Source organism: Salarias fasciatus, chromosome 16, assembly GCF_902148845.1.
Source record: "Salarias fasciatus chromosome 16, fSalaFa1.1, whole genome shotgun sequence".
Classification (NCBI taxonomy): Eukaryota; Metazoa; Chordata; class Actinopteri; order Blenniiformes; family Blenniidae; genus Salarias; species Salarias fasciatus.
The window spans coordinates 16,609,772-16,636,532 of record NC_043760.1 but is presented as its reverse complement, the minus strand read 5'-3'; the positions used below and the strand labels follow the sequence as shown (position 1 = coordinate 16,636,532).

Genomic DNA, 26,761 nt, shown 5'->3' with positions numbered 1-26,761 from the left:
AGGTACTGAGGGAAAATCTAAAGTGCATCTGCCTGAGTGCTCAAGTATTCATGCTGCCACACCAAAACACACGGCAGCGTCAACAAAGGGAGGGATTTCACTTCAGTGTAGTTTAATGGTAAACCATGCTTCATGTTCGATCAAACACCTATCAGAGTAAAATTCAACTCAAACTGCATCGTAAACGGTTGAGAAAACATCTGTTAAAGTTAGTACTAAAGTTGAAAATGTTTGATTAGCACACTTTGAAATACCCAAGGTAAAGTTTGTAAAAGAAGTCCAGATAAAGGCAGGGCTGTGTTACAAGTCAGTAGGAAGATGGATTAATGCAGATCTTAGATTGAATTCCTGTTACTGTCATTCTACAGGGCAGGAAACAAATATCGGTGCAAATCTCCCCAATTAGCTAGAAACATAAAAAGTGATCGAAAATTGGAAGTCTTAGACAAATAACCATTTGAATACGTACTAAAATGACAATGTTACATTAAAAGACAACTTGTGTTTCAGCTATTCCATAAATTTGGATCAGATCTTAGTTGCAGCATGCCCATGAGAAAGAGCAGCAGCATGAGAAAAGCATCCATTCAAGTTCAAATTCATCCTATCATGAAACATATTTGCACACCTGTTAAATAACATCCAGGTAAAAGGAAATATTTTTAATGTGCAGGATTAAGTTTGCTTTTTTTTTATGTATATATAAACAAAATTGTCAAATTTTTAGATGCTGTTTCCTCTGTCTCACATTTTACATAAAAATCACTTCTTTATGTAACATTCCAGCGGGTCCCGGAGAGCAAATAACACTTGTCAAGTATATCTGAAAGTGAATGCAACCAGCCATCATCTTCATCATCCTCCTCCGCACAAAGCAGAGCCCAGATCGCACTTTGAAGCATCAACCTGAAACATTTTCCTTTGCTCTCAGTGGTAATGGCCGTTACATAAGCTACTCTGACAAGAGTGGAGCACGGCCTTCCCTATGGCAACACCGCCGCCTCCCACAGCCTCGCGTTCAATAGCACACCAGAGGCAGAATGAGGCCTTTTCAAGTGCAAAGAATGGACACAAAGGGAAAGTGTGTGTGCAATGTAAACAAAGTATCATGTGTGAATGAGGGTGTTTTCTTAACCAGAAAACAGAAAGCACAAGGTAAGGCAGGAAAAAAAACAAACAAAAAAAAAAAAAACAACAGTGACAGGACTTCACAGGTCTGCAGATTGTTAACATCATAATGTGCAAAACATGTGAATTGTTTCATAAATCAGAAATAAGCTCATAACTGAAGATGTGGAACAGCTACAAGGTGAGAGCTTTATGCCTTTTCACATCAATTACAAAACAAAACACAGGATATGAAAGAAAAGGGGGAACAAAAATCAAATGTGGTGAATTTGTTTTACATACTAATGAGGGTGAAAGAGCTACACTGTGGGCTCCTGTGGTTTGGTGGCTACAAAAATCCCATCATCATGCATTTCTCTTACTTTTTCCATTATTGCTTGTTTTTAAAACAGATGCTCCACAAACTTTTAGTGTCTACAAAAACAACAACAAAAGGCAGTTTTTGTAATTTAGACTAAAATTACAGCCGACGCTGAAGTCGTGACAATATGCAGTAATGAAAATAGTTCAGCAACTCACTGTTTTTTTTCCTTTATTCACCTACTGTTCAGCTTGTTTTCAACCCTATGTCGCTCCAGACACTAAAACCTGATTGGATGACCAAACACGTGTTGATTAATGACTCTACATTTCTCTTTGATGTGAATTCCTCTGTTCGGCCTGTAATGCAGTGGCGAACTATCCAGAGTGCAGCTTCCCATTGTCAGCTGGGATCAGCTGCAGCCACCTGCAAACTCAAATAGATAAAGTTTGCATAAAAAAAAAGAAAAAATGGATGGATGGAGCAGCTGAAAGGTCTGATGAGTGCACAAAGTCACTCATATTTTCTCCTTTAGAAATTTCATTTGAATTTGAAAGGAATTAGAAGTAAGAAGAGTAAATGTGAATATCTTAATCTCATGATATCATTTAATAATTATACTTTCAAAATAATTCATGTAGGCAGTGTCTGAAGGCAGAGTGCAGCCTGGACTGGTCCGCAGTCAGATGCAGTCATCGATTAACCTCAAACCTATGCACGAACAGAGAGAACGTACAAACCCTGCACAGAATGGTCTAACCAGGCATCAAACCCAAGACCTTCTCACTACGAGTTGAGAGTCCTAACCACCACTGTAAAGCCTGTCCATTTATTCTGCTGCAGATTTTGGGAGAAGAAAAAAAGAATTTCCTCTGAATGCTTATTACGAGGCAAAGCTTGCCAACCGAGCCGTTTCCAGCCATCCAAGCCCTGAGTAAGGAAAAGAAGACGTCACACCTAATCATGCAGCTCACATTGTAGAGTTGCTGGTTGTAAGGGGACCATTATATACTTCAGGAAACACAGACGCTCTCAATGATTCCTCTTGCTTAGCCAGACACAAGCAGACGGAGGCCGGCGGCGGTTAACAGGGTGATTTTCAGTCTCTTTGATTTTCCACAGTTATTGGATACATGATGTGCTGTCCCTCTGGAAAACAAGGCCATGTTTCTTCTACTGTGCACCGTCATATGATAGTTTGGTGAGGGGGATGGGGGGAACTTCCCATTTGTAAGGAATGATGCCTCATGAGGGAAAATGCATTCGCATGCACAGACTGTTCACCACAGATTTATTGTTTAAGTATGGGCTTCGCTGCTTTTCCTCGTCGACACTATTGAGGTCCAGAGACTGGAGAGCTTCAATGCTGGTCTTAAAGCCAAGAGATTTCCCACTTGATAAAAGACATTTCATTTACAATTTATATCATACGTAGGTCCCTTATTCTTCATCAGGATGTCGGCTGCCTCAGCAAAAAAATATCTGGCACGCCACTCAGGCAATCATCTCTGTGTGAGGCGACATTATCGCTTGAGCCCTGCCAGCCGGCAGAGCTGTGATCATCTCGGGTGACGTCTGGAGGCAGTCAACCTGTGGAGCAGAGGAGCGCTGCAGTGCTGCAGCTCCGACTCTCTGATGTGGGAAGATAGTTCAACAAGCCCCGTCTTCTCCCTGAGATAAGCAGCCAGACAGGCTGCGAGTCTCCCCCCCCCCCCCTCCCTTCGTGGTCCTGAGCTCTGGATTTCATGCCTCATTTGAAAGCACAGTCTACATTCTTCTGTGATTTATTGATTGGTCGGTTGCTGTGGTTCCTTATTCTGTACACCACTTCTATACCCAAGACTAAAATAAGTGTGGGAAGGAGGAAGTGATGGAGTCGTACAAATATATCTGAGCACTTTCTTGAGGTAGTTATTTTGTGAAGTGAAGGACGGATCGTCAAATCATCGAGCGACAGACTTACGTAGATCTCATTGTGGTCAAAGCGGTTCCTCAGGTTCTCGAGAAAGGAGTCCTCCGACAGGGGTTCTAGGAGGACCATGTCCCCCACCCCGATCATGTTGTCTAGAAGTGACGTCTTCACCTCCATCTTGGCTGCCGGTGTTGTCCCCCCCTGTGCAGAAGCAGAGAGGAAGAGATTAATTTTTTAAACACTTTCTTCCCGATACTCTGCAGCAGGGCCGTAAATATTTATAATATAAGCACTGCAACAGACATGGAAACTCATCTTTGGTTCTATATTTATAAATCTCACTGAATTTTAAAACGGTCCCTTTTCCAAGATGGTCGACACTTGGCTCTGACTTGTTGTATAGATTTGAACTATATTAACATTTTATCCAATGTTTCATATTATGGTGAATTGAAAGTGAAGTCTTCAAAAAAATATAGAGAAATCAAAAACTGACAGAGCTTAGCAAACACTAACTGAATAAGAACTTGGCAAGTTGAATAAACCAAAAAAGTGTAGTTCTTTAAAAAAAAAAAAAAAAATTATATATATATATACACATACATATATATATATATATATATATATATATATATATATATATATATATATATATATATATATATATATATATATATATGTATATGTGTGTTGGTGATTTTATTGGTGAAATCTTTAAAAGTGCAATTCTTTAATTTGTGGATCTCTACTTTGTTTTTCCCCTGTATGTTGCCGGCACATCCTTTTTCTGGAGTCATGCGAACTACAGATATAAAAAGAATTGCACATACGGCTTCTGAAAAATCAAGCTTTGTGTGTTTTGTCAGGAGGAAGTTACATTTATCTGCTTGATAGCCAACACATGTGCATTCAATGCATTTTGGTTGAAGATAAGCATCTGTTTAGCATGTATTGTGGCTTCGGGTCAACTTTGTTGTCAATTATTCGTGAGGTCTCCAGCAAAGCTTTAAGAGGCATTCTCTGATTAGAAAACAAACAGCCCTAAACTTAGCCAATACAAATAAACTCAGGGGTGAACATGTTTGTACAGCAGTGGCTTGCCTCCAGAGTTGGAATGGGCTCTTCGGATTGGCTCCTCAAATCTCATTCCCCTGATGGCATGCGAGAATGTCCCATAGGAAATTGCATAACAAAGCAACTTTGCCCTTGTCTTCTGAGTGTCTACTCCAGAATGAGGGTTTTTTTCCTTAATAAATCTAAAGAAGAGCCCGCCAAAAAAACATTAAACTTAAGCACCTTCGATTTTATTTTTTTAACCTGCTTGCTTGTTTTAGCTAAATAATATTTGGGGCCATTAAAAGGATCTGAACAGGAGCGCTGCATGACAATCACAGTGCTGGGGGTGGCAGATTTCAGTCCAGTGCTGCTGCCCGTTTTTCGTTCCGACAGTAATCCCAACGCTATACGCCTGGAGACAAAAGAGGGGCCTGGGATACATTCATTGCCTTGATACAGGGGCTTTGCTGTACCAAAAACCTGGTGTTCAGTGTTGTGACAGACCGTCTACACTAGACCAATAGCTGAGGCCATGCAGCCGTCTGTTGTTCATGGTTGTACACACACACTCTCTCTCTGCAAAGCTAGAACCACACTCTTCCATGCAACAAATCAAAATATGACAAATTATGAGGAATTCCTCTGAAGTGTTACACTGTGGCTGTGAATAAAGCATCAGTGGAAGTAATAATCAGACAGCTTCAAACTAAAACATTTCACCGTCTAAATCGCTCCCAGTTACTAAAATAATCAACACAGATGTGGCAACTTCCCGTTTGGAGTTGAAGCAACTTTATCAGAGTGCTAATATGAGAATATAATGATCTGTAGCCAGTCCAGAAAAGGAAGTAACAAAGCTCTGAAATCTTACCGAGAAACAAAAACAGTCTGAAGGCATCACCCTCTCTCTCATCTGTCCAACCAACTTTTAGCAGCAGCTCTGGAACAGCATGACATTTTGGAAAAAGAATTCCTCTGTGCAGACTTTTACTTCACTTTTTCCCTGGCTTCTCTTGCCCCCGTAGGGCAACAGAAGCATTATTGGCCCATAAAGTATTTGCCCGGCTCCCGGTAGCAAGCAGGAGCCGATTCCCTATCCTAACCCACTCAGGCTCAGGCTCAGCACGAAGACAACTTTTTAAAAGGTTGTCCAAGAAAGAGGGCTGAAAGAATGTGTCGAAATGAGCGATCAAGATATTTCAAATGTCTCCAGTGACGTCGTCAACTGGACTTCATCTCAGAAGGATTGAAGTCAAGAGGACAAATACTTGCCTACTTGTCAAATTGCAGGCTGCTGAGGTCAGTTACTTTGTTCCCACCAACCAACAAATGTGTCAGCCTAGTGGCACTGTGCCAAATTCCCAATTCCCAGTGACGGCTCATGTCTGCCAGCTGCTTTGGTCGTCTGCAGTACACTTTTAAAAATCAAGCCGTTTCCTTCCAGCATAGTCACCAAGTCTCTGGGGGATGAAGTGACAATCACTTCCCCTGTGATCTCACTCCATATGTTCTCATCTTTCAGAGCCTCCTAATGCTGCTACCCTTTACCCAAGAGTTATTTTGTATTTTTTTTAAGCTCTGGCTGGTTGTAGAGTGAACACACTAGATTCTGTGTTATATTAAATCAAGTGTGGTTGCGGTGTTGCTTTTCTTTTATACACTACATCAGGGCTCTGATATGCTTTCTGCAATGCATCTTTCCTTTGGCTTTAGTCCAACTTACTTCCTGTAGCATTTCTAGGAAATATTATCAGGTATAGGAATATTCCCCAGATGATTTGAATAACTCAGTGATTCAGATGCATAGAAAATCAAAAACAAATTTGACCTGATTTTATGTGGATGAATTTAAAACAAATCCTGTGGGTGGAGATTCAGACTTGTAATGTGAACTGGAAACCTCAACTTAACTACTAACCCAGTTCAAGCAAAAGGCAAAATTGCTAAGTAATGGATGGTTCCATTACATTTGCCACATTAACCTAGAAGGAATACAGTGGTATAATGGAACCAGCAACCAGCATTGTGACAGTTATCCTACTAGAAAATGTACACAGTTTTACAGATTACTTCCACATTGCCTCTTATAAATGCAATAGACTATTCCATGTAAAACTGACCATCGCATTCCAAAATATATTTATTGGGCAACGAAATGTATGGAACTAATGTACTTTACTTGAAACTTTATAGAATTTGGTAGGACTATTTATGCTAGAAACGCTGAAACACTGCATGCATAAACATACATAAAGTCCCATTTACAAAGACTTTACAACCTCTTTTTCAATATCAATGATGCCCAGCATCACAGAATATCTGCATATTCTGCACCCCCCCCCCCCCAAAAAAAAAAAAAAAACAATCAATATTAGTCAAAGTGATTTGTGCAAAACTAGTTAAATGCTCACTGACGACAAACCCAGTGCCCTGCCACATTGACTTTGGATCCAGTGCTTTCAGTGGTGCATGCCTGTGTACTCAGTCTCTGGTATGCACAAACAATTGCTTTTAAGGACACAGCCTATGCCAACTCAGTGAAAACAGATGCTGAAGCCCAAGCGTCCAGTTAACCTGTGAGAGAATGCCATGCTCATATGTTGCATGAGAACAAAAAAAAAGAAAACGTCATCGGGGCATCAGTCTGTATCCTGGACACCCTCATCCAATAACCCACTACCCCAGATTTGCAACTGGCTTCCAGGCAGCCACTGACACAATCCCATTAATAAGAGTTGCTGCCTGCTGCTAAACGCTGTGCTGCATCCAAAGAGGGAGAATGAGAGAAAACCTGACAGCCTTGATTAAACTCGGGGGATTATCCTCACTGCTGAGTGGCGGCGGGATGAGGGATACATCCTATATGCACTAAGGCAAATGTTTTGAGTACAGACTGTTGAAAGTTTGCTTCACATGAGCTGCATAAAACCCCTAGTTCATTATAATTTCAAAAATAACAATACATTAACAAATCAAAATCATCTGATTGCAATAACCTTTGAAAAATCAGGGATTAGGAGTGTCCTGTTTTATCAATCTCCCTGATGTCTTTTAGATTTTGGATGTTCACGGGGTAAGCGTCAAATACGCCTGCACAGTTGAGCCGGCAATAATCCAAATCTAGATCTCGTGAATCAGTGATGTGGCAAGAATTTCGATCCAAACACCCTCATCTGGGTGGCACGTCACCTTAACTCAACGCACTCTCAAAAAGCTGACTGGCAGTGAGCCCGTGTGCGGCAGATGGCTGTGATTTACACATTTACATTTGGCACGGGAAATGCTGACCTCATGTTCCAAAAACATCAAAAACATTTGATTCCCTTTGAAAACTACATCTTTCACATCACATGGTTGGATCTGATGAAATGCTGTTCGAATGCTTGCAGGAACGATGAGCACAGGAAATGGCAAAAATGCACAGTTATTTTTCTCCATTGTCGAATTGTTTGTGGGTTTCTGCACTGAACTGTTCTCTGAGACTATCCACAAACACCTGGCCTATGTGCTGGTTTCATTAATTTCTTCCTGGCAAAACAGAATAATTCTTTTGAACTGTTGTCGGGATTTGTTTGTGCACGACTCTTTGGTATTTTCTGCATTTCATTGTAATGTGTTATTAGACAGCTATGTTTAATTCTCACTAAAGAAATAAAACTGAATTGAGGAATCACCTTGAGTTCAGACTTCCTCTATTTCTCGCACAATAAGCCACTCTACTGGAAGATCAAACAAAGCTTTCACTGAATCGGTCAGTGCTAAGTTATGACTCTGACCCTGCATTTAACATACAGCGCAAGTCGCGGAATTAATTTCTAAATCAGAATTTGATCTATAATTCCCACAGATTAAAGTGCTGTATTTAGACCAGCTGGGTTGCTCAATGGGAGAGAAAAAAAAAATAACATGAGTGAGAGATTTTATCATCAGAAGTCTGGAGAGACGGGTGGCTGAACCTGGGATTTCACAGCAATATTATGAGACATGCTTTGCTCGATGCCTCCAACAGTGACCTAGATTCCCCTACAAGACCAAGCTGTGGGGAAACATGAAAAAAACACCATTAAATGTACATTTATTATTTACAGGGCCCTGGCTGGGTTGAGTTTTTTTTTTTCCCCCCTTTGCTGCCCTTCAGCAAGGAGAAGTGGAAGCAAAGGTCAGTGGCCGAGCAGGCACTCTTGTGCTTGCAGTCATAGCGCAAAAAGCAAAGCCAGTGAACTCGCTGTTGCATATATTTAATAATAGAAAAAAACATCTTAGAGCAACGAGCAATTTTGAAAACTGTCAATATTTTGAGTGTAATCGAAGCCACCCTGTGACCTCCAATCACATGCGGCTCGTGAAAAGGTGACTGTGTACACAGCACGGAGGGACGCAGAGAAAGACGGCTGCCGTCATACTGCCTTAGGAGCGGTTGTTTGGGACTACAGTGGCATCAATGTGCAAACAAGTGATAATAAAAATCTATTATGGGGCATAATAGGCTGTAAATTTTCCGCAGATCAGTCTGGCCTTGTCACGGCACACAGAAGTCAGAGCATCACAGGCTGCTGGCAGTGATGGAGATTAAAAGCACTCCTAATGGAGCAGCAGCAGCAGCAGCAGGGCACGGTGCTGCGGCACAGGGCAGGGCAGGACCGGACCAGAAGGGATGGCAGTTTTAGAGAAGCAGAGACCAGGCAGCTGTCCTGGGAAGTGACCTGGAATGTAGAGTCCTCCACACCGCTCCAGGTGTAGATCTGCGTGTGTTTGTGTGTATCCACAAAGTCTGGCATAACAAACCGGTGTTCCCATAATCCCATCCCATGTGAGGTAGCCACAAGGCAGAATAATCCAAAACTTTGTTTGCCTTCAACAACAACAATGTGACAACGCCCAGTTAAAAGTATGATTCTCAGATTTCGGATACAGCAAGTCAGGAATTACAGATCACATAAATGCTAACTCATTAGCTTGTTATGTAAGGCCTGATGCCAACACCAGCATCCAGAACTGGTTAGACATGAACTCATACAAACAATGCTTATCGTTTCAATACAGCTCAGACAGCAAGGAAACGTTGAGTCTGGTAGATTTGTAAACCATGATGCTGGCAATTGGTCCCCTTGTGGTAGGGTACCAGAGATCAATGGCATTTTTTTTTCTTTTGCTTTTGTTGGTTTTTTTTTTCCAAGTTTAACAGTTTGATTGCACATGTCCAATAAATCCATAAGTCATTTTCCAGTACATAAAGCAAACCTGGAAAAGCGCAAATGCAAGATGGGATCCGAAACCAGACAATTTCATGAGAACTCCAAACAATGGTTGAACGCCACTGCAATGAACAAATCTCTATGACTCAGCTTCTCACTCTGAGAACAAGAGTCTCACATTGATGAGCCAGCTGTAATCTGGCTGTGGTATCAACAAGTCAAATAAACAGCCAAGTCTATCGAAAATAAAAAGAAGCTTGAACTGATGCTAAACTTTCCTGGGTCTATTCCATTACTGTGTAATGCTAATCAAGCTAAATTTAAACAGGGTGGCTATATTTAAAGGAAAACCTTTTGGGCAGCAGAATCAGTGGTGAAGCTGGTGTCAAATTACAAGTACTTGAAGGGAGATGTCAACAGTGCTAGTTTTCAGCAAAAAGATGCTTACTGGAAGCTGGCCAATCAAAACGAAGATGACTTTCAATGAAGACAAGGTTTAAAAAGACTAAAATAACTTCTATACGTTTCCCATTTGACAGTTGATTATGAAAAGACCCCCCCCCAAAAAAAAAAAAAAATAACAATAGCAATTATGATGAGCATAAGGAAACTAAAAAAAAATATTTTATTAGGTAGTATTCATTCAACATATAAAATCTTGTTTTTTTTTTTAACATTTAGTGCCTTTAACACTCTCATTGATTAATCATCTGGGTTTGCAATGCCAGACTTCACCAGCAGCAATACCTCAGAAGTAATTAAACCACTTACTGGCTCCCTAAACACACTTAGGAGAGCAGGAATGTATTCATGACCTGCAACACAGACTGCTCTGCCTCGGCGGTTTCAGCGTCTTCTGCACACCGGGCAGTCACACACTTTGGTCCGGCTCAGTTTTATATAAGTAAATGGAGAAAGCAGCTGGAGTGGAGCTTGGTGAGAGAAATGAATATGTACAGCATCAGAACTTCAGCTCCTTAGGGAAACAAAGGAAGTGAAGTATAACCACCTAAGCTGAATTCTTGGAAAACGTTCAGAGTCAAACGGCAATTGGAAAATGTATATGTTAACAATCACATCTTAAGTGCTTTTTAAAGAAAAGGGGGAACCAAAAAGACATTTTGGAGGAGTTTTAATGCTTGATGGCCTCAGGAAACCCCCCCACTGGAAGACCAGCAGCAGGAGGCTTCACATGTTTCAGTCTGAAGCTGCACATGTGTGTCCCCCGTCTATCTCTGTTGATGCAGGGCTAACACGGGACACACGCCTCGGCACACCGAGGCTACAAAGGCAGAAAAGTGCAAACACTGTTCGTCACCATGGCATTGGGTGGGGGACTCTGGTCCGATATGCACCCTGAATTAGACCAAAGCGTCCCACCCCACAGTGCTCCTGAGGAGGTTTTGGCACACTTTAAACTACTGTTGCAAGACCCCATCGAACTCACACAGAGTGGAGGTAGTAGCAGAGCCAGCAGTCCCACTGTTCTGTCATCCAGCTGAGCTAAATGGTTGTTACTTTTTCCTGGAGCCAGTCTCTCTCTCTGCAGCTCTGAAGGCTCACCATACACACACACACACACACACACACACCTTTCACAGTCATCTTACATCACTGTTTGTTTTATCAATGTGGGCAATAAAGTCCCCATCTGGTTTCCCAACAGCGAACGTGGCCAATCAGGGTGGGACATATTTGTCTAAAACCATAACCTTTTTGTTCTTATCTGATTGTCTCAGGACTTCAGGTTAACCTGTGGGATTATTAACTGGAAACTGGAGGAGACAAAGAAGAAATGAGCAAACCAACTGGGACTTTTAAAACAGCACCAGTTAACCAGTGTCTGAACTTCCTTTTTCTCTTCCAAAGTAAAAAGTCCAGAATAAGTTAAGTGTGTTGTTTGCATCTCAGTTTTTAATTTTCTTTTTTTTTGTTGTTAACTTTTCAAATTATGGTGTATAATGGTGTATTATGGTGTAAATTAGAGCGCTTCAGCACCAGCAGTCAGGGTGATTTCTCTTCTCAGTATGAGTGGATGGTCAAGCTATCACGTATCTTATTAAAACACAGTTTTAAAACATTTAACCAAGCGTCATGTTGAATAGGCTTTAAAATACATCTTTAAGTGCAACAGCTATAACGGTCACATACTATATATATATGTGACCAGACTGGCCAGATTTCTCACATTCAAACCTCTACAAGAAGTATTTATTGCCTATGGACTCCAGCAGCTGTTCCCAACAAAACCTAATAAGGTGAATGACATTAAGAAGTCCAGAGTTCAACTAATCATTCCTGCTCATGAGGACCAGGGAGACACAATCTGTGGTGTACACCTACTCTCATACTCTAGATTAAAAATAAAAAATTTAAAAAAAAATCCCAAAACCAACCAAAAATAAAAAATAAAAGAAATCTAGTGCTGTGGCAATGACAGACACAATCAGAATCTTGAACAACTGATAAAACATACTGTAACTACAGTATTAACTGAAAGAAATCCAATGCTTAATTTGAAGTGATCCTTGCAGGAAGAAAAGTCAGTAACTATGTATAAAGCACATCTTTGAGAAGTTTTTCCATTCCCCCAGATTAAAAAAAAAAAAAAAAAAACGTGAACTTTGTGTAACGGGGGAGCGGGGGGGGGGGGGGGGGGCGCTTTGGGTTGTTACTCATAGAGGTGAATAGTTTTATTCATGCAGTCCACGCAGAGCAGTAATTTATTCCAGTCAGAAGCATTAAGATCTCTTTTAACCAGCAGCGTACTGGAGGGTAAGCCCACCTTCACTCACTTTATCCAACATTTAAGCTGACATTGATCATTTTCAGTAAACCATAAATCCAGGTATATCCATAGATCACAGAGCAGAAAACGCAGCCCGAGGACTCTCTGTACTTTAAATAGCCACTGCTTTGCTTTGAATCATCCCTGAGTTGATAGTTTCATTTATAGGAGCGATTAAAACTCCACGCAGATGCGCTCACGGCTTTCCCCCTCGGACTTTTTTTTTTTTTAAGTTAACTTTGACTAAAAAAACAAAACAAAACAAAAAATAATCTCTGCGTCAGTCTGCGGGATTGACATACGCTGGGTGTGCAGCACAAAGGGCTGCATCCTGCAGATGGAGGCAATTAGCGGCCGTAACGTTCATTGACATAAGTCTCCAGATATGGAGCTCACAAGCATGAAATGTTTGTTCTATTGTCATCCCAGACGCTACAAATCTCCCACAAAAGTAGGGAAAAAGAGAAAGATGCAGACAAAAAGTCCCAACCCCCTCCCTCAGAGCTACAAAGTGAGGAGGAATGAATGAGTTGGGGACGCTCCGGAGACAATGAAAAGTTTTGAGGAGTTGCATGAACGCACCACATGTGAACCAAACTCACATTAAAAAAAAAAAGACAGCTTGCAACTTTTGCATCCCAACCACATCAAACCAACGGAATGAGATCCAACTTGCCTCTTTGTATCTGCACGAGTTGCTCCCTTTCGCTCCTAAATCCACTCTGCGGATAAAAGTATGATCCCAGTGTGGAGCGGCTCCTGAAGCCCTTCCCCGCCGGATTCACTTCAGCTGCAGTCTGCCGGAGCCGGAGCAGGCTGGACGAGGCTCTCCGCTCTTTGAATGGGGCTCTGGGCGGACCTGAGAGCGCAGGGTCTGCCGGGCGTAGGGAGTGGCTGGAGCGGCGTCTCCGGGCGCGTCCACACTCCACAGCCCCCTAATCACCTCCAGCTCCGGGGGAGGTGGGGCCGTGGCGCCTTCCAGGCCTGTCGGACGAACCAGTACTTTACGCTGCGCACAATGCGCAGTGTCCAAAGTTTCAACTTTTACAAAACCAAAACGTATCACAGCAAATGTGGTTACTGGCATTAATAAATGCATGGGTAATGTAAATTATTTTAAAAGTGATAAGGTGGGATGGGTGGAGTTCACACTAGGTGAGACAGAGTGGATTAATCGTGGATAGGAAGGGATTTATTTCAGTGATTTTTTTTTTTGTTTTTTTGTTTTAATATCCTCCTTGCTTTAAAATTGATTATGTAAATATTAAATATGGGTTGTCTTATTTGGCCCAAACATGACTGACAAAGTTAACATAAAAGAAGCCAGATTTACGAGGTGATACATAATGCGTCATTAAAGTTTTGCCTTCATCCCACAGGCAGATCTGCTATCGACCGGACAGCACAACACTCCCCTCCTGTGTCTTAATTCCAGATAGCAGCGACCAGTCGAGTAATGCGTAATGACGGTGAGTCACTCTGTGGGCTGCTTTGTCAAAACTGTTGAACCCAATTTCTGCTACCCTCGACTCTGATTCTGATTGTGTTGCATTTTTGTTTCAACATAAACTTTTCCTTTTTGAAAGTAAAACTTCACTTACAGTCCTTTGTATTGTTTCACTTTATCATGCACTATTTAGATGTTGTGTGTGTTTATTTCGGACAAAGTTTGAAAGCATTTGAACTGCACATTGTTCATGAGCTGCGACTGAAATGCCCGCGCTACTGCGCATGCACCGCTACGTCTACAATTTCCTCTTCCCTGGAACTGGTTGTACTAGGGAGCCCTTGTATTCGTTTTCGTTTTCACGGACTGTTTTTGTTCAGAAAGAGGATTTCGGTGAGTTTCTGGTTGTTTTTATGGTTCCGTGTGATGAAGCGCAGTACAATTGTGAGTTAGCTCATCGTAACATTGCGTCAGGGGGGAAAGCTAAAAGCGCATTGTCGCTAGCTAGGTGGCTAGTTAGCACTTCCTACGTGCTGTCTAAAGTCCAAAATCACGAGTTCAGTTTTTTAGCTAAGTATACATCTGTTTATTTAGCAATTTATTTGTTCGGTTTTTCAGCCCTTGCCCGTGAGAAATCTTTGAATTTATTAAAACGATGCAAGAAAAATAATGTTGCACAGGAGCAATGCTAACAACTGCTAACACCGTCACGCTGTTGCTGGTAATACTCGGCTCCCGTCCACTTTATAAGGTAACTCTCACAACATTAGCATTGTGTCCACACTAAAGCAAAACTACCGGTGATTATAGTGTTTGTCAGTAATTCACGACCATATGACAGGGTATATAGTGGCCTTTTCCCCGCTGTACTTATCCTAAGCGTGGAGCAGACTAATGCCTGGTTTTGCAAGGCGTCATACTCCTCGTGTCATTATCATTTATGTAAATGCTTTGTGCACATTTTTAAATGAAGAGATGGAGTTTGATGTTCCTGATATTGTGTTCTTCTTGTGTTTCAGAGTATCTTTTATGAGTAATCAAAGGCAGCAGAAGCCTACGCTAACAGGCCAGCGTTTTAAAACCCGAAAAAGAGGTGAGAAACTTTACAGCAGCTCTCACTGTGTTGCAGCCAATAAATACGGTTCTACTTTGCTTCCTGTTCGTCTTTTGTTTTTCTTTAACATAATACACTTATATCATAATTTGTATTAGATATGTGTTTGAAATCCTTCACAACATCCATGCTCACTTTTCCATTAAATACGTAGTTTATTATCACTGTTAAGAAGAAAGTGTCAAAAGTAGTCTCTGGAGTAAAAGTAGACTTTGAGCACATACCAAAATCTCAACTGTTGTGTTGTCTTTGTATCCAGAAGAATTGCGTAAGCATTCAAGTCAACTTAATTACACCCACGCCCATCAATAATTATTGCTTTTTTTTAACAGCCTTCCTTATTGAGCCACTCCTAACTTCATATTGTCCACTGCCTTTAAGGCCTTGCCCTCAAAACGTTGCTCTGCAACTTGTGACTTGTATCTATTGTTTTCACTGCACCGCCTGGGAGTTGGTTTTCATATTATCCATCCAAACTTATGTTTTTTAACTGAATTTTTAAATTCTTTTGGCATCAATTGTTATTTGGGTTCTGAATAAAATCCAATTTTTTCCGTTTTTCTTCAGATTGTGTTTCTCGCAGTCTCAACTGGTACATCAGTTTTTCTGTCATATTTCTTTGGTGATGTTCTGTCCAATGATTTGTTATAGTTGCAGTTGTTGAACTCAAATTCCCATTTTCTTGTATAGATGTAGTTAAATTTCTGTTAATTCATTTCTTATACAAAAGGCTGTAAGCACTCTTGATTTTACTTTTTTTTTTTGTTTTTTTTTTTGACCAACTGATTAAAATTTGGGTCATGCTATTTGTTTCCATGGAAGGATCCTTCCTGATGTCCTTATTGTAGTTTCCCTTAATTGTAGATACTGGAAGAATTCCTGTCTGTCCAAACATATTTTGACATCATTCTCTGGAAACTCTCCAGTACACCATGCTTCACTAAAATGCTGTTGTTCCTTTCATTGCCCATAGATTAAATCCTCTGTCACATGCAGTAGGTTTAAAATTACTCTTAAATGCAACCCATTTTTAACAAGTTTTTCTTTCTTCATAATATATTTTTTCCATTATTTTATACCACAATTTCATGGTAAACAGTTTATTTGAATCAATTTGTTCAACTTTAATTGTTTATCTCCAATAATGATCTGATTGGATATCCAAAAAAGTGAGTTTCCAGGTCTTTCTGCTTCGATGCATAATCAATTTTACACCCACATTAAAGGTATCTTAGATGGGAAGCATAATCTTCCTTTATTTTTGGGAGGCCTGTTCCCCCTTTTGGCCTCTCCTTCAATTCTCCAACTTCTCCAAATCAACTGTTGGCAAGAAAACCACTTGTGGCTGATTGTGCTTTGAAGGAATTACAGCAACAGATCTGTTTTATTCAAATGTTTTTGGGCCATTTTGACAAAAATAGATACTTTTTCCATTTGACCTACCACTAATTTTGCAAAAACACAACACTACTTTTGCTTTGAAGAGAAAAAATAAAGTTGCAGTTTTTCATTCAGAGTTTTGCAGCACAGTGGCAGACATGAGCTCATTCAACATTGATTTGTCCCAACAGATGAAAAGGAGAAGTTTGACCCTTCCCAGTTTCAAGAAAGCATCGTACAAGGTCTGAACCAAACTGGCACTGATTTGGAAGCTGTTGCGAAGTTTCTTGATGCCTCTGGTGCCAAGCTTGACTACCGACGCTATGCCGAGACCCTGTTCGACATCCTGGTGGCTGGTGGGATGCTGGGTGAGTGACGGCACAGTTTCAGAAATGTGCTATTTATTTATTTATTTTTTTAATTAGATGTATCTTTGAAGTTTGGATGTTTGTGCAGAGTGATTCTTCCAATATCAGACCTTTAGAGTTAAATGGGTCTCCAATTTTAAATAGAATTTAAAAGAAATTTACTTTTTGCATTTTCGCTTTATACAGTCGAGTATATAAATTGTTTGGGAAAAATGAGCTGCTCATTGGTGCCATATTACACAACATTAAGACGGTATGTATATTTTCAGCCCCAGGAGGGACTCTCTCAGACGACGTGACCTGCACAGAATTCTGTCTTTTTAAAGCACAAGAGGACATGGAGACCATGCAGGCTTACGCACAGGTGAATAGACTTTTATGCACTCTCTTCTCACACCGCTCTATCAAAAGTAAGGTAAATGTTTTTTCTGCTGGTTTGAATAAAGTATTTTTATTTATTTTTTTTTTAATATCACAGGTCTTTCACAAGCTGATCAGGCGATACAAATATTTGGAGAAGGGGTTTGAGGAGGAGATCAAAAAGGTTAGTTTTACCACACACACACACACATTTTTTTTCCTTTCATGCTCTGAGATGAAAGGTATGTATATTAAAACCTGACCAAAAGTGAAAATGTAGTTTCTTGCATATCAACAGTCAGCTAATTAAATAAATTGTCGAACCGAATTTGTAACAATAACAACTTACACTGAGCAATAACATCAATGCAACACTTGCTTTTTCTCCTATATTTTATGAGATGAACTCTTGAGATTTAAAACTTTTTAAATGTAAATAAATGTAAATGCACACTAAGGGCGTATTTCTCTCAAATATTGCTCACAAATTTATCTAAATCTGTGTTAGTGGGCACTTTTCCTTGACTGAGATGGTTTACTTTAAAAGGTGCTATTTTACTCGAGGGGTCAGAAAGCCAGTCAGAATCTACTGTGACCACCATTTGTCTGATGCAGTGCGGCCCATTTTCTTCACGTAGGCTTTATCAGGTTGTTGATTGTAGTGTGAGGTATGTTGGTCCACTGCTCTTCCAGTGGCTGTGCCAAGTTGTTGGAACACACTGCCATACACACCAATCCAGAGCATCCCAAACATGCTCAGTGGGTGACATGAGTATGCTGGCCCTGCGACAACTGGGATGCTTTTCAGCTTCCAGGAATTGTGTACAGATCCTCTCAACATGCAGCTGTGCATTATCATGCAGCAAGAGGTCGTGGTTGTGACTTGCTACAGTCAGGTCGAGACCCCAGTGAGGACGACGAGCAAGCAGATGAGCTTTCCCTGAGACATTTTGTAAAACTTTGTGCAGAAATTCTTTATTTATTAAAAAAACAATTGCTGCAGCAGCCGTCTGGTTGACTTAGTCTTCAAAGTGAAGGTGCTATATGCGGACGTCCCGGACTGGTGTGGTTACATGTGGTCTGCGGTTGGGAGGATGGTCGGATGTACTTGATAAATTCTCTGAAATGACTGTCGACGGCATCCTGTAGAGAAAACAACATGAAATTCACAGGCAACAGCTCTGGTGGACATTCCTGCAGCCAGCATGCCAATTAGACTGTCAAAACTTTGCAATGTCTACGGCATCGCGCTGTGATAAAACTGCACATTTTAGAGTGGCCTTTTATTGTGGCCAGCCTAAGGCACATCTGTGCTATAATTCTGCTAATCAGCGTATTGATATGCCAAATTTGTGAGGTGGATGGATCATCTCGGCAAAGGATAAGTGCTCACTCACACAGATTTCGACTCATTTGTGAACATTTGAGAGAAATAGACCTATATAGAGAAGTTCTTTGATTTGAGTTCAGTTCATGAAAAATGGGATCAATAACAAGAGTTATTGAAATTTTTGTTCAGCGTATGAACACATTTATTCTCACAGTAACTGGCTCTCCAAACACAATTGTTCCAGAAATGTTTAGGTTGCAAAGACAAAGCCGGAAGAAGACAATGTCACACACATCGATTAATTTGTCATCTAAAGCATAAATCTGTAAAACCTTTCGGTGTAAAATTGATCTCTGCAGACACATGCAAAGTTAATTCTCCAGCAATATGAGTTCCTAAAGTTAACACACTTTATTAATTTTTTTATCTCAGCATTTTGAGAAAATTGAAATCCAAAATGAAGCCACCCTGCTTTTTTTTTTTTTTTTTTGCATCCATCCACCAAAATCCTTCGTTTGGAAGGAAGGCACCAGTGTTTTGCTGTTCGTACATCTCATTGATATTCCTCCTGCTTGTTTTGAGTTGAAGTGGTTCCACAACATGTGCATCATCAATCTGAAAAATCAAAGAATAGCAGATTAATAACTTTGAGGGAATTTAGTCCCACACCATTAACAGCCTTTCACGGTTCAATCAGATCTTTTCTCGCATCTTAAATGTTTCTACAAACAAGGCTGTGAGTTTGCTTTACGCGCTCTTCAAAGACACCAGCACAACACCGTACGCTATGTATTCTGGTCACACATTTGCCAGCAATTCGCTTCTGAGAATTATTCTGAAAAACTGGTGTGACGGATTGAATTCAGACTTGTGCTAACATGTTTACTGTTTGGCAGTTACTGCTGTTTCTCAAGGGCTTCACCGAGTCTGAGCGCAACAAGCTGGCCATGCTGACGGGGATCCTGCTGGCCAGTGGCAGTCTCTCTGCCTCCATTCTCAACAGCCTCTTCAATGAGAACCTGGTCAAAGAAGGTACTCTTTCTTTGTTTCTTTACCTTGTGTGTTATCTCACTTTTTTTTTTTTTTTTTAAATATGTAATTAAAAGCCTATCTTTATGTCAGCCTTAAGGCTTTACAGTGGTGTTCGGTCAGTCTGGCACACCCGATATTAAGTGGCTGGCTCTCAGGCTTCAGTTTAAGTTGTGTTTGAGCAGGGAGACACTGAAAACAAGCAGGACCGGGGCCCTCCGGGGCCAGGAATACACATACCACAGTTTTATAACCTTTTCTTTACAGCCGGTGCGGTGATGAGCCATCATGTTAACAAGTATTGAGACGAGAGGGTTCTCATTTTCACAATGCACGTTTGTTGTAGCCTTGGTTTCCTTTGTTTCTGTTGATGAGAGAGAATCCTTTCCAACATACGAAGTTATTTAAAATGGGCTTCAAAAGATTTCCTCTGAGGGAATGTCAGTCGATCCTTTGTTGTTAAACTTTTTTTTTCTTTTTTTACATTGTTTAATTTGGGTTGATGTGAATGGATGCGTTTGATGCTTTGTATTTATGTTCATTACTTTGTGAAACCAATCACACACTTGTGCCTCCGGTAAGGTTTAATAAGTATTATCTTTTGCCATCAAATGACAAGAGGATTTTGAATGACCAAATAGACAAAGTGAACCTTTAGGAGAAGACCCATAAAAAGTGGTAGCTCATCCTCATCTTGACGTAACAACTGTATTTTCATGGTGATTGCAGGCTGAATAAATTGCTACGGCCTTATAACACATACAGAAGGTACATTTTCTCCCCATGTGCCACATATTCACTATTGTTGGCCTGTCAGATAAAGTATCATCCTCCTGGTCTGTTAGGTTACAGTTTGGTCTGGCAAAATAGGTGAGGTTTTAGAGAAGTGAAGCTGCAGTTCTCAGTTGTATCTAAAATAAGAACTCCACTTTTAGTTTATTTACTGGCAGTAATGTCATAATTTCAGTGTTGAATAATAATGTGAGCAGTACTATTTTTCTCCCCTCCCCCTCCTTTTGGATTCAGGCCTTGTATTATCCAGCTTGTAGCTGTGGCACACCAGGCTACTCTCAGACAGCTAGCGCCAACATAGGGCAGCTGATCAATTAATCAATAGGCCAAACTCTATGGAAGTTTGGAGGTCATTATTCTGTTTAAGAGTTTGGCGGAAAAAACAGTTCATTTAAAAAAAAAAAAAAAAGAACTCAAACAGAACTCTGTGCACATGTGAATGGAATATGTATACAATACTGTGTGCGAATCAATGCGTTCTCGGATACTACTTGAAATTCAATAAGATAGTGACTGTAAATTAAATGTTTAAACCGAGAAAATATTTGGGGAAAAATGTGTACATTTCCTGTTTTTATGCTCTTAAAAAGTTGGTCCAGGTGCAGTGTAGCCCTTGCGGTGTATCAATTCTACATCAGTCTCTTGGAATTGAGGGGCTCATGTGTGGAGGTTTATTTCTTATATTGTGTTCGCAATTCTTACTGATGCAATGAAAAGAAAAGTTGTCCTGTATGACGATTAAATGTCTATATAGTGAACTACCATGGCCAAAACAGAGTGTTTTCCTTTCTTCTAACTGGGCTGTCGGCACCTGTCAGACCTTTGTTTGGAAAACATTTGTCAACAACAACAGCCAACAGAAACAATGGCCCCAAACCACAATATGACTGCAAGTGTTGAGTCTTTGAGATTTTGAATTTCGTGATATTGAAATGGTGTTTTCGGAAGTCATATTTTCTGTTTCTCAGTTGTTGATGAATATTTAATGTACCTTGGGTCCAAAGTCTGACTTTGAAGCTGCATTGTTCCAGTTAAAAGCTGCGAGGCTGTGTTTACCAGCGCATTACACAGCTTTAACTTCATCCTGGCAGGTCTGTTGGTAACAGCTGACTCTCATTTTTATGCATTTGTTCAGGTGTCTCAGCGTGCTTTGCCGTAAAACTCTTCAAATCCTGGCTTTCGGAAAAGGACATCAACTCGGTGGCTGCCAGTCTTCGGAAAGTTGGCATGGACAACAGGCTTATGGTGAGAAGTACATCTTGGATACAAAATATTTTACAAGGCTGAGGTGAAACAGTGTCTCCCAATGAAATCGGGCCCGGGCGTCTTCTGCTCCTTCTAAACATGACTTAGCCAAAACTTTTTGAAGCTTTCAGTTTCTTTTTTTAAGACTTCATGACTGAGACAGTCAATGAATAAACGGCCTTCTAATTGCAGAAGTGTCTGCCTCAACAATCCGCTGATGATTTACTTTTGTTTTCTACAGGAACTTTTTCCTGCCAACAAGCGCAGTTGTGAGCACTTCTCCAAGTACTTCACAGACGCTGGCCTCAAGGAGCTTTCGGACTTTGCCAGAAATCAGCAGTCTTTAGGTGCTCGCAAAGAGCTGCAGAAGGAGCTTCAGGATCAGATGTCACGTGGAGACTCCATCAAAGACGTAAACCCTGTTTGATTTTTATTTCTTTCACGTGTTTAATCTGTTTCCCCATTTTTGCACCTGTATGTTATTTGTAAATTGCAGTTATTAAATCAATGACAGTCTTTTGAATGTGCTCAGGCTGAACGCATTGCACCTGGCAGGATTTGATAAACAGTCACTATCAGCACATGCCTGCCGATTGTCCATAACATGCACTCCATCTCTGGGCACGCGTCTTTGCAGATCATTGCTTACCTCCGAGAGGAAATCAGCAGGAACAACATCTCAGAGCAGGCGATGATTGGACTAATTTGGTCCAGTGTAATGAGCTCGGTGGAGTGGAACAAGAAGGAGGAGCTCGTCACGGAACAAGCCATCAAACACCTAAAGGTGACACCATCTCCGCGTCCGCAGTCATGAAACCACACAGTGGAATGCCTCCGAAATTGTGCCTCAGATCCAGGCTGCTGTCGGCTTTGGGACTTATCTTCTCTGATAATAGATTTACCTGCCCAAAAGCACCTGAACGGATGCAATCAGAAGAAATTAAAGATATCACAAATTGCCGTGAATTTTTGCAACGTTTAACTCGTTTTTTTTTTCCCCCCCCCACGTTCTCAGCAATACAGCCCACTGTTGAATGCGTTTACCTCCCGGGGCCTCTCCGAGCTCACCCTTCTGCTGAAGATCCAGGAATACTGTTATGACAACATCCACTTCATGAAGGCCTTCCAGAAAATTGTCGTTCTGCTTTACAGAGGTGAGTTAATTGTGCCCAAAAGGCCTCAGTTTCCTATTCGTGGAGAAATAAAGAAAAGGTTCATGTCGGCGTGTGCGAATGCTTCCAGATGGCTGCAGATTATAGCCAAAAGTTTGTCTTGACTGATATTATCAACCTGCCTTACGCCACTTGTTTGTCAGGCACCTGCACAGGCATCTGTGCTGTTGGGAGTCATATTGAAAATACCTTTTTTTTAATTCATTTGCTTTTCTATTTCTTCAGCTGATGTTTTGAGCGAGGAGGCAATTCTGAAGTGGTACAACGAAGCCCACCTGGCCAAAGGAAAGAGCGTTTTCCTCGAGCAGATGAAAAAGTTTGTCGAATGGCTCAAGAACGCAGAGGAAGGTAGGAATGTCATCTGCTCCGCTGTCGTCTGTCAGTTCTTTATTTTCGGTCGTCTGCAAAGATTCCTGAGTTCTGCACTGACTTCAGCTGTCTTTTCTTTTTCTTTTTTCCCCCCCAGAGTCCGAGTCTGAGGAGGAGGAGGCAGACTGAGCACCTCTTTCTGTACCAGCCATCCTAATTTGTATCTTCAAAGTAACATAATGTCAAATGCAGTACAAAAATTTGTTACCGAAGTCTGTCTATAGTCCTCATTTTTTCTCTTCTCTACCTCCTCATATCTAGATCAACTTTAATGTAAGGGCTTTAATATTTCTTTCCCCCGAAACGCTTTTTGTCTAAATCAATATTTCTCTTTGTACTCCTTAAGGAGTCGGTCACAGTGCCACATTTGGCTAAATCGCATCAAACCTCTTTCAAGTAACAACGGCAGATTTTTTTTTTGGAAAGATACTTCCCTTTAAAATTAGCCACTTTAAAGGCGCGTTTAATTTCTGGTGTGTTTAGCTCGCATTTCCCAGAGGTTCCTCTGTACGGCCACCATATGCTATGGCTCTCTGAAACGTTTTTTTTATCCTCATAGCAACTCTGAATTATTTGCCAGTTTGCAGGCTGTGGGTCACGGAGCTGTGCCATTTTCAACTGCAAGGGTTGGCAACGCCGCCTCCAGGAAAGATTTTTTTTTTCCACAAATCTTGGAACAGCCGAACCATGTTAGCTTTGTAGGGTTTCTTCCCCCCCAATTCCCCCATTTCACAATAAATGGAAAGTAATGGTTTTTTATTATTACTGTGATTATTTACATATCAAAAACTTACTGTAGTGTGAACACACTTAGGACAAATATTACAAGTAATTAGAGTATGATGTGCAGCCAGTGAGATGGAAAAGGTCGAATGTAAAGAGGCGAGGGGAAGGTCGGGTTTGGTGCGACAGCTCCAGCTACGTTCCGAGCAAGTGTCTGACTGGTTGAACTGCTTTTGCTTCACCTAATCATGCAATCAAGAAAAGCAGCCTGGCATACCTCACCTGAGGTGCAAACAACCATCTCCAGTCAGTTCACTCCTGTCCCACTTTAAATGGTAATTATGGTTCAGTCAGGCATGCGAATATGAGTGTGTGTGATGGTGATTCAAGATGTTATGAGACTGGAGGTCTGTGTGTATTCATTAGGCAAGTACTTTCATAGACAACCCATTTTAAGGCTGTGACACAAAGAATATAGAGTTCATTTCTGACTCCATTCTAGGTTCAATCTATTTTTTGTTTTGTTTTTCGTGTCAGAGAAATGGTCGTTTCTCACAATGGACAAAATCCTGTTGCTCGAGCATCACTTGTAAATTACTGACTTTAGCAGCACTGATATTTTCCATTTACCCAGACCCTGATTGCACTGGAGGTGAGTCAGTCAGATGCACCTGGATGTGGCGGTTTCATTCCTTTTTTCAATGGTAGCTTTAGTTCAGAGACTTGCCGACAGACGTGTGTTCAAGTGAACCCTGGACGCTCTGATCCAGATTCTATGGACACTGTTGGTACATTACATTATCGTCTGTTAATCATTTTTTACTTGGTACCAACAGATGGCAGTAAATCCTTAAGAGATGCTTCCTACTCATATTAAAGTCTTCCACAGTTTGAGTCAAGCTCCAATAGAAAATGCTTTTTTTTTTTTTTTTTTTTTTCTCCAGATAACCAGACTAGAAAGTATTAGACACAGGCACAAGTACAAAGTATCTGACACAAGTATTTTCTCTGCCTCCCTGTCCCAGGAGGATTTGTTTGCCTTTTGGTTTTATTTAGTCGCTGTAAAGAACATGAAACGTTTTGGGGAGAGTGACATGCCGGCAGGAGGAAACACGACTGCTTTTTGAGCTGTGAGAGTGAGGGATCGAGCGAGCGAGCGCACGTTTCCATGCGTGCAGCGCTGAATGACGATGATGCCTCCCCTCAACTCCACGCGTCTCTGACTGTGCAGAGCATCAGCCTCAGTGTTATCTGCTTGTTACCAGCGTCTCCCGCCTTCACGCCACACACCGAGAGCCCCTCCTCCTGCATGTCAGTCAGCACAGAGCTGTGCGGTTTAATGAGCTGCACACTGTGACCTGCTACATCTGTTTGTTTTTTTTGCTTAGCTCCCATTATTTTCTGCAGCATTATATGCTGTTAGATTTACTCTGGCTTTTCCCAGACCTTACCTAAATTTGCCTTTCCCCCAATTTTGTCCCCAGAGTGTTTCGCAGCGTGGCAAAGTTTTTGCATACTTTGTAACAGTAGTTCCAGGCATGGGGGCACCAGGGATCATTCTGGGACACATGGCTCAGAGGATGTTACAATTAGATGCACATGTTGAAGTCAACCATAGTAGACCTTCCATAATCTACAACAGACCTGGGAAACTATCCATTGCTCTTTAAAGAGTTGTATTTCACTGTAAGTAATTCAAGCATGGTGGGGGGAATGTCTATCGACATTCTTGAAGGCAATCTGGAGGCCTTCCAGGCATTTTGGGACCTTTCCATGACATGTTTGTACTTCTTATCTTGGCTGAAATCATACTTGTGCTCTAAATTAAAGTTCAGTGATTGGGGGGAAAAACCCTGAAAAAGCCAGATTTGATTCAGTTGGCTCACACTTTCAATTTAAATCTTAGAACAAAAGATGAAATCAAAAGACTTCACAGCTGTCACTTATTCTGAAACTTCTCCAATAAAGCTGTTGCTCTTATTGCAATATACACAGTCTACAGAAAGTAGGGAATATTCAGATGGAATTTGTGGATGAGTCTAAAATGCACAATAACCTTTACAGGTGACCCTATCGTGTGACCTTCTCTATATTTTGGAATGCACATATCCAGCTCTTCTAAATTTTAAGTGCTTACTGCACGACTTGCTGTTCTTTACCAAGCGGCTCAGTGGCAAAATGAACATTGATCCATGAATCAACCATGAGACAAACCATCAGACATGCAACCAAGGCGGCACATAATTGATAAAACAGTACCTCACTATGTGAGGCTTCAAACAAGATGCTCTCAGGTGGATGTGTCCACCGAGCCAGAGCGCTTACAGCACCCTGCAGAACTGGATGATGAAGGACACTCAACTCCAGGTACGTTTAAAGAAGGTGAGAGGCACCAAGAGTCACGTCAGACCGCTGGAAAACATCAACAGAATGGTCATTGGACCGCGGTGCTGTTCTCTGATCAAAGTCAAATCACTTTGAGCAGAAATTATGGACTCCAAAATTGTTGGAGATGTCAAGCGGAGCCTGTAGTGGCGTTAATGTGGACAGGTGTGTCAGACAATACAGCACTGCCGCCGTGACAAGCCTGTTCTACCTGGATAAGATTTACCCTGTCATCGTTCACGAGCAGCTCAGACTGAATTTTATATTTATTGAATGACAGTGTTGCAGCTCATCAATATCACGCCATTTGGAAATGGCTGCTGAAGACTGGGGTGACTCAAATGGAGCGTCCTTCACTTTCTGAGGAAATCGCCATAGCCTGCTTCTTCTTAGACGTCCTACTTTCATGATGAAGTTTTTACATTTTCCATAAATTTCACCCGGAAGTAAAAAAAAAATCAAGCTTTTCCCAATGCTATATTGGGATTCAGACCATTTGCACTGTCTGTGTGCACGTGATTATAGCAACTGTGAGGATATATCGCATCTGGAATTGGTCAGTCATCTGGTGTCCGTTCACACTTCCGTCTGACTGAAGTCAAACTGCATCACAGTCTATTTGCCTGCCAACTAAGCGGGCCCGTCTCAGTGTGTTGCAACCAAAAAC

The 26,761-nt window shown here is 41.2% G+C and overlaps 2 protein-coding genes across 5 annotated transcripts in view; one reads left to right on the top strand and one right to left on the bottom strand.

Moving 5' to 3' along the window:
- myo1b (myosin IB) overlaps window positions 1-13,223 on the bottom strand; it is a 62,186-nt gene extending 48,963 nt beyond the window's left edge. For all 3 annotated transcript variants that reach the window (XM_030111336.1, XM_030111337.1, XM_030111338.1), the window contains exons 1-2: window positions 13,056-13,223; window positions 3,393-3,543 (exon numbers count right to left, since the gene is read on the bottom strand). In XM_030111336.1, the coding sequence (XP_029967196.1) occupies window positions 3,393-3,518 (126 nt within the window). In that variant the 5' untranslated portion in view covers window positions 3,519-3,543; window positions 13,056-13,223. The remainder of the gene's footprint in view (window positions 1-3,392; window positions 3,544-13,055) is intronic.
- A 558-nt stretch (window positions 13,224-13,781) lies between these two features.
- On the top strand, window positions 13,782-23,386 carry LOC115402787 (basic leucine zipper and W2 domain-containing protein 1-A-like). 2 transcript variants are annotated; one of them, XM_030111340.1, is made up of 12 exons: window positions 13,782-13,849; window positions 14,847-14,920; window positions 16,513-16,689; window positions 16,959-17,053; window positions 17,168-17,233; window positions 19,276-19,411; window positions 21,336-21,445; window positions 21,687-21,857; window positions 22,083-22,229; window positions 22,461-22,599; window positions 22,843-22,965; window positions 23,084-23,386. In XM_030111340.1, exons 2-12 carry the CDS (start codon window positions 14,857-14,859, stop codon window positions 23,113-23,115), a joined length of 1,260 nt encoding a protein of 419 aa, XP_029967200.1. In that variant the 5' UTR covers window positions 13,782-13,849; window positions 14,847-14,856; the 3' UTR covers window positions 23,116-23,386. The 2 variants fall into 2 exon arrangements, with proteins under 2 accessions (XP_029967200.1, XP_029967199.1); XM_030111339.1 differs by lacking the exon at window positions 13,782-13,849 and adding an exon at window positions 14,083-14,220.
- Window positions 23,387-26,761: the final 3,375 nt, after the last annotated feature.

Excerpts from the sequence above, each read along its gene's own strand:
- LOC115402787 (XM_030111340.1), top strand. The coding sequence starts at position 14,857 with ATGAGTAATCAAAGGCAGCAGAAGCCTACGCTAACAGGCCAGCGTTTT. Across the intron at positions 19,412-21,335 it reads TGAGAACCTGGTCAAAGAAG|GTGTCTCAGCGTGCTTTGCC; the intron begins GTACTCTTTCTT and ends GCATTTGTTCAG. Across the intron at positions 21,858-22,082 it reads GTGGAGACTCCATCAAAGAC|ATCATTGCTTACCTCCGAGA; the intron begins GTAAACCCTGTT and ends GCGTCTTTGCAG.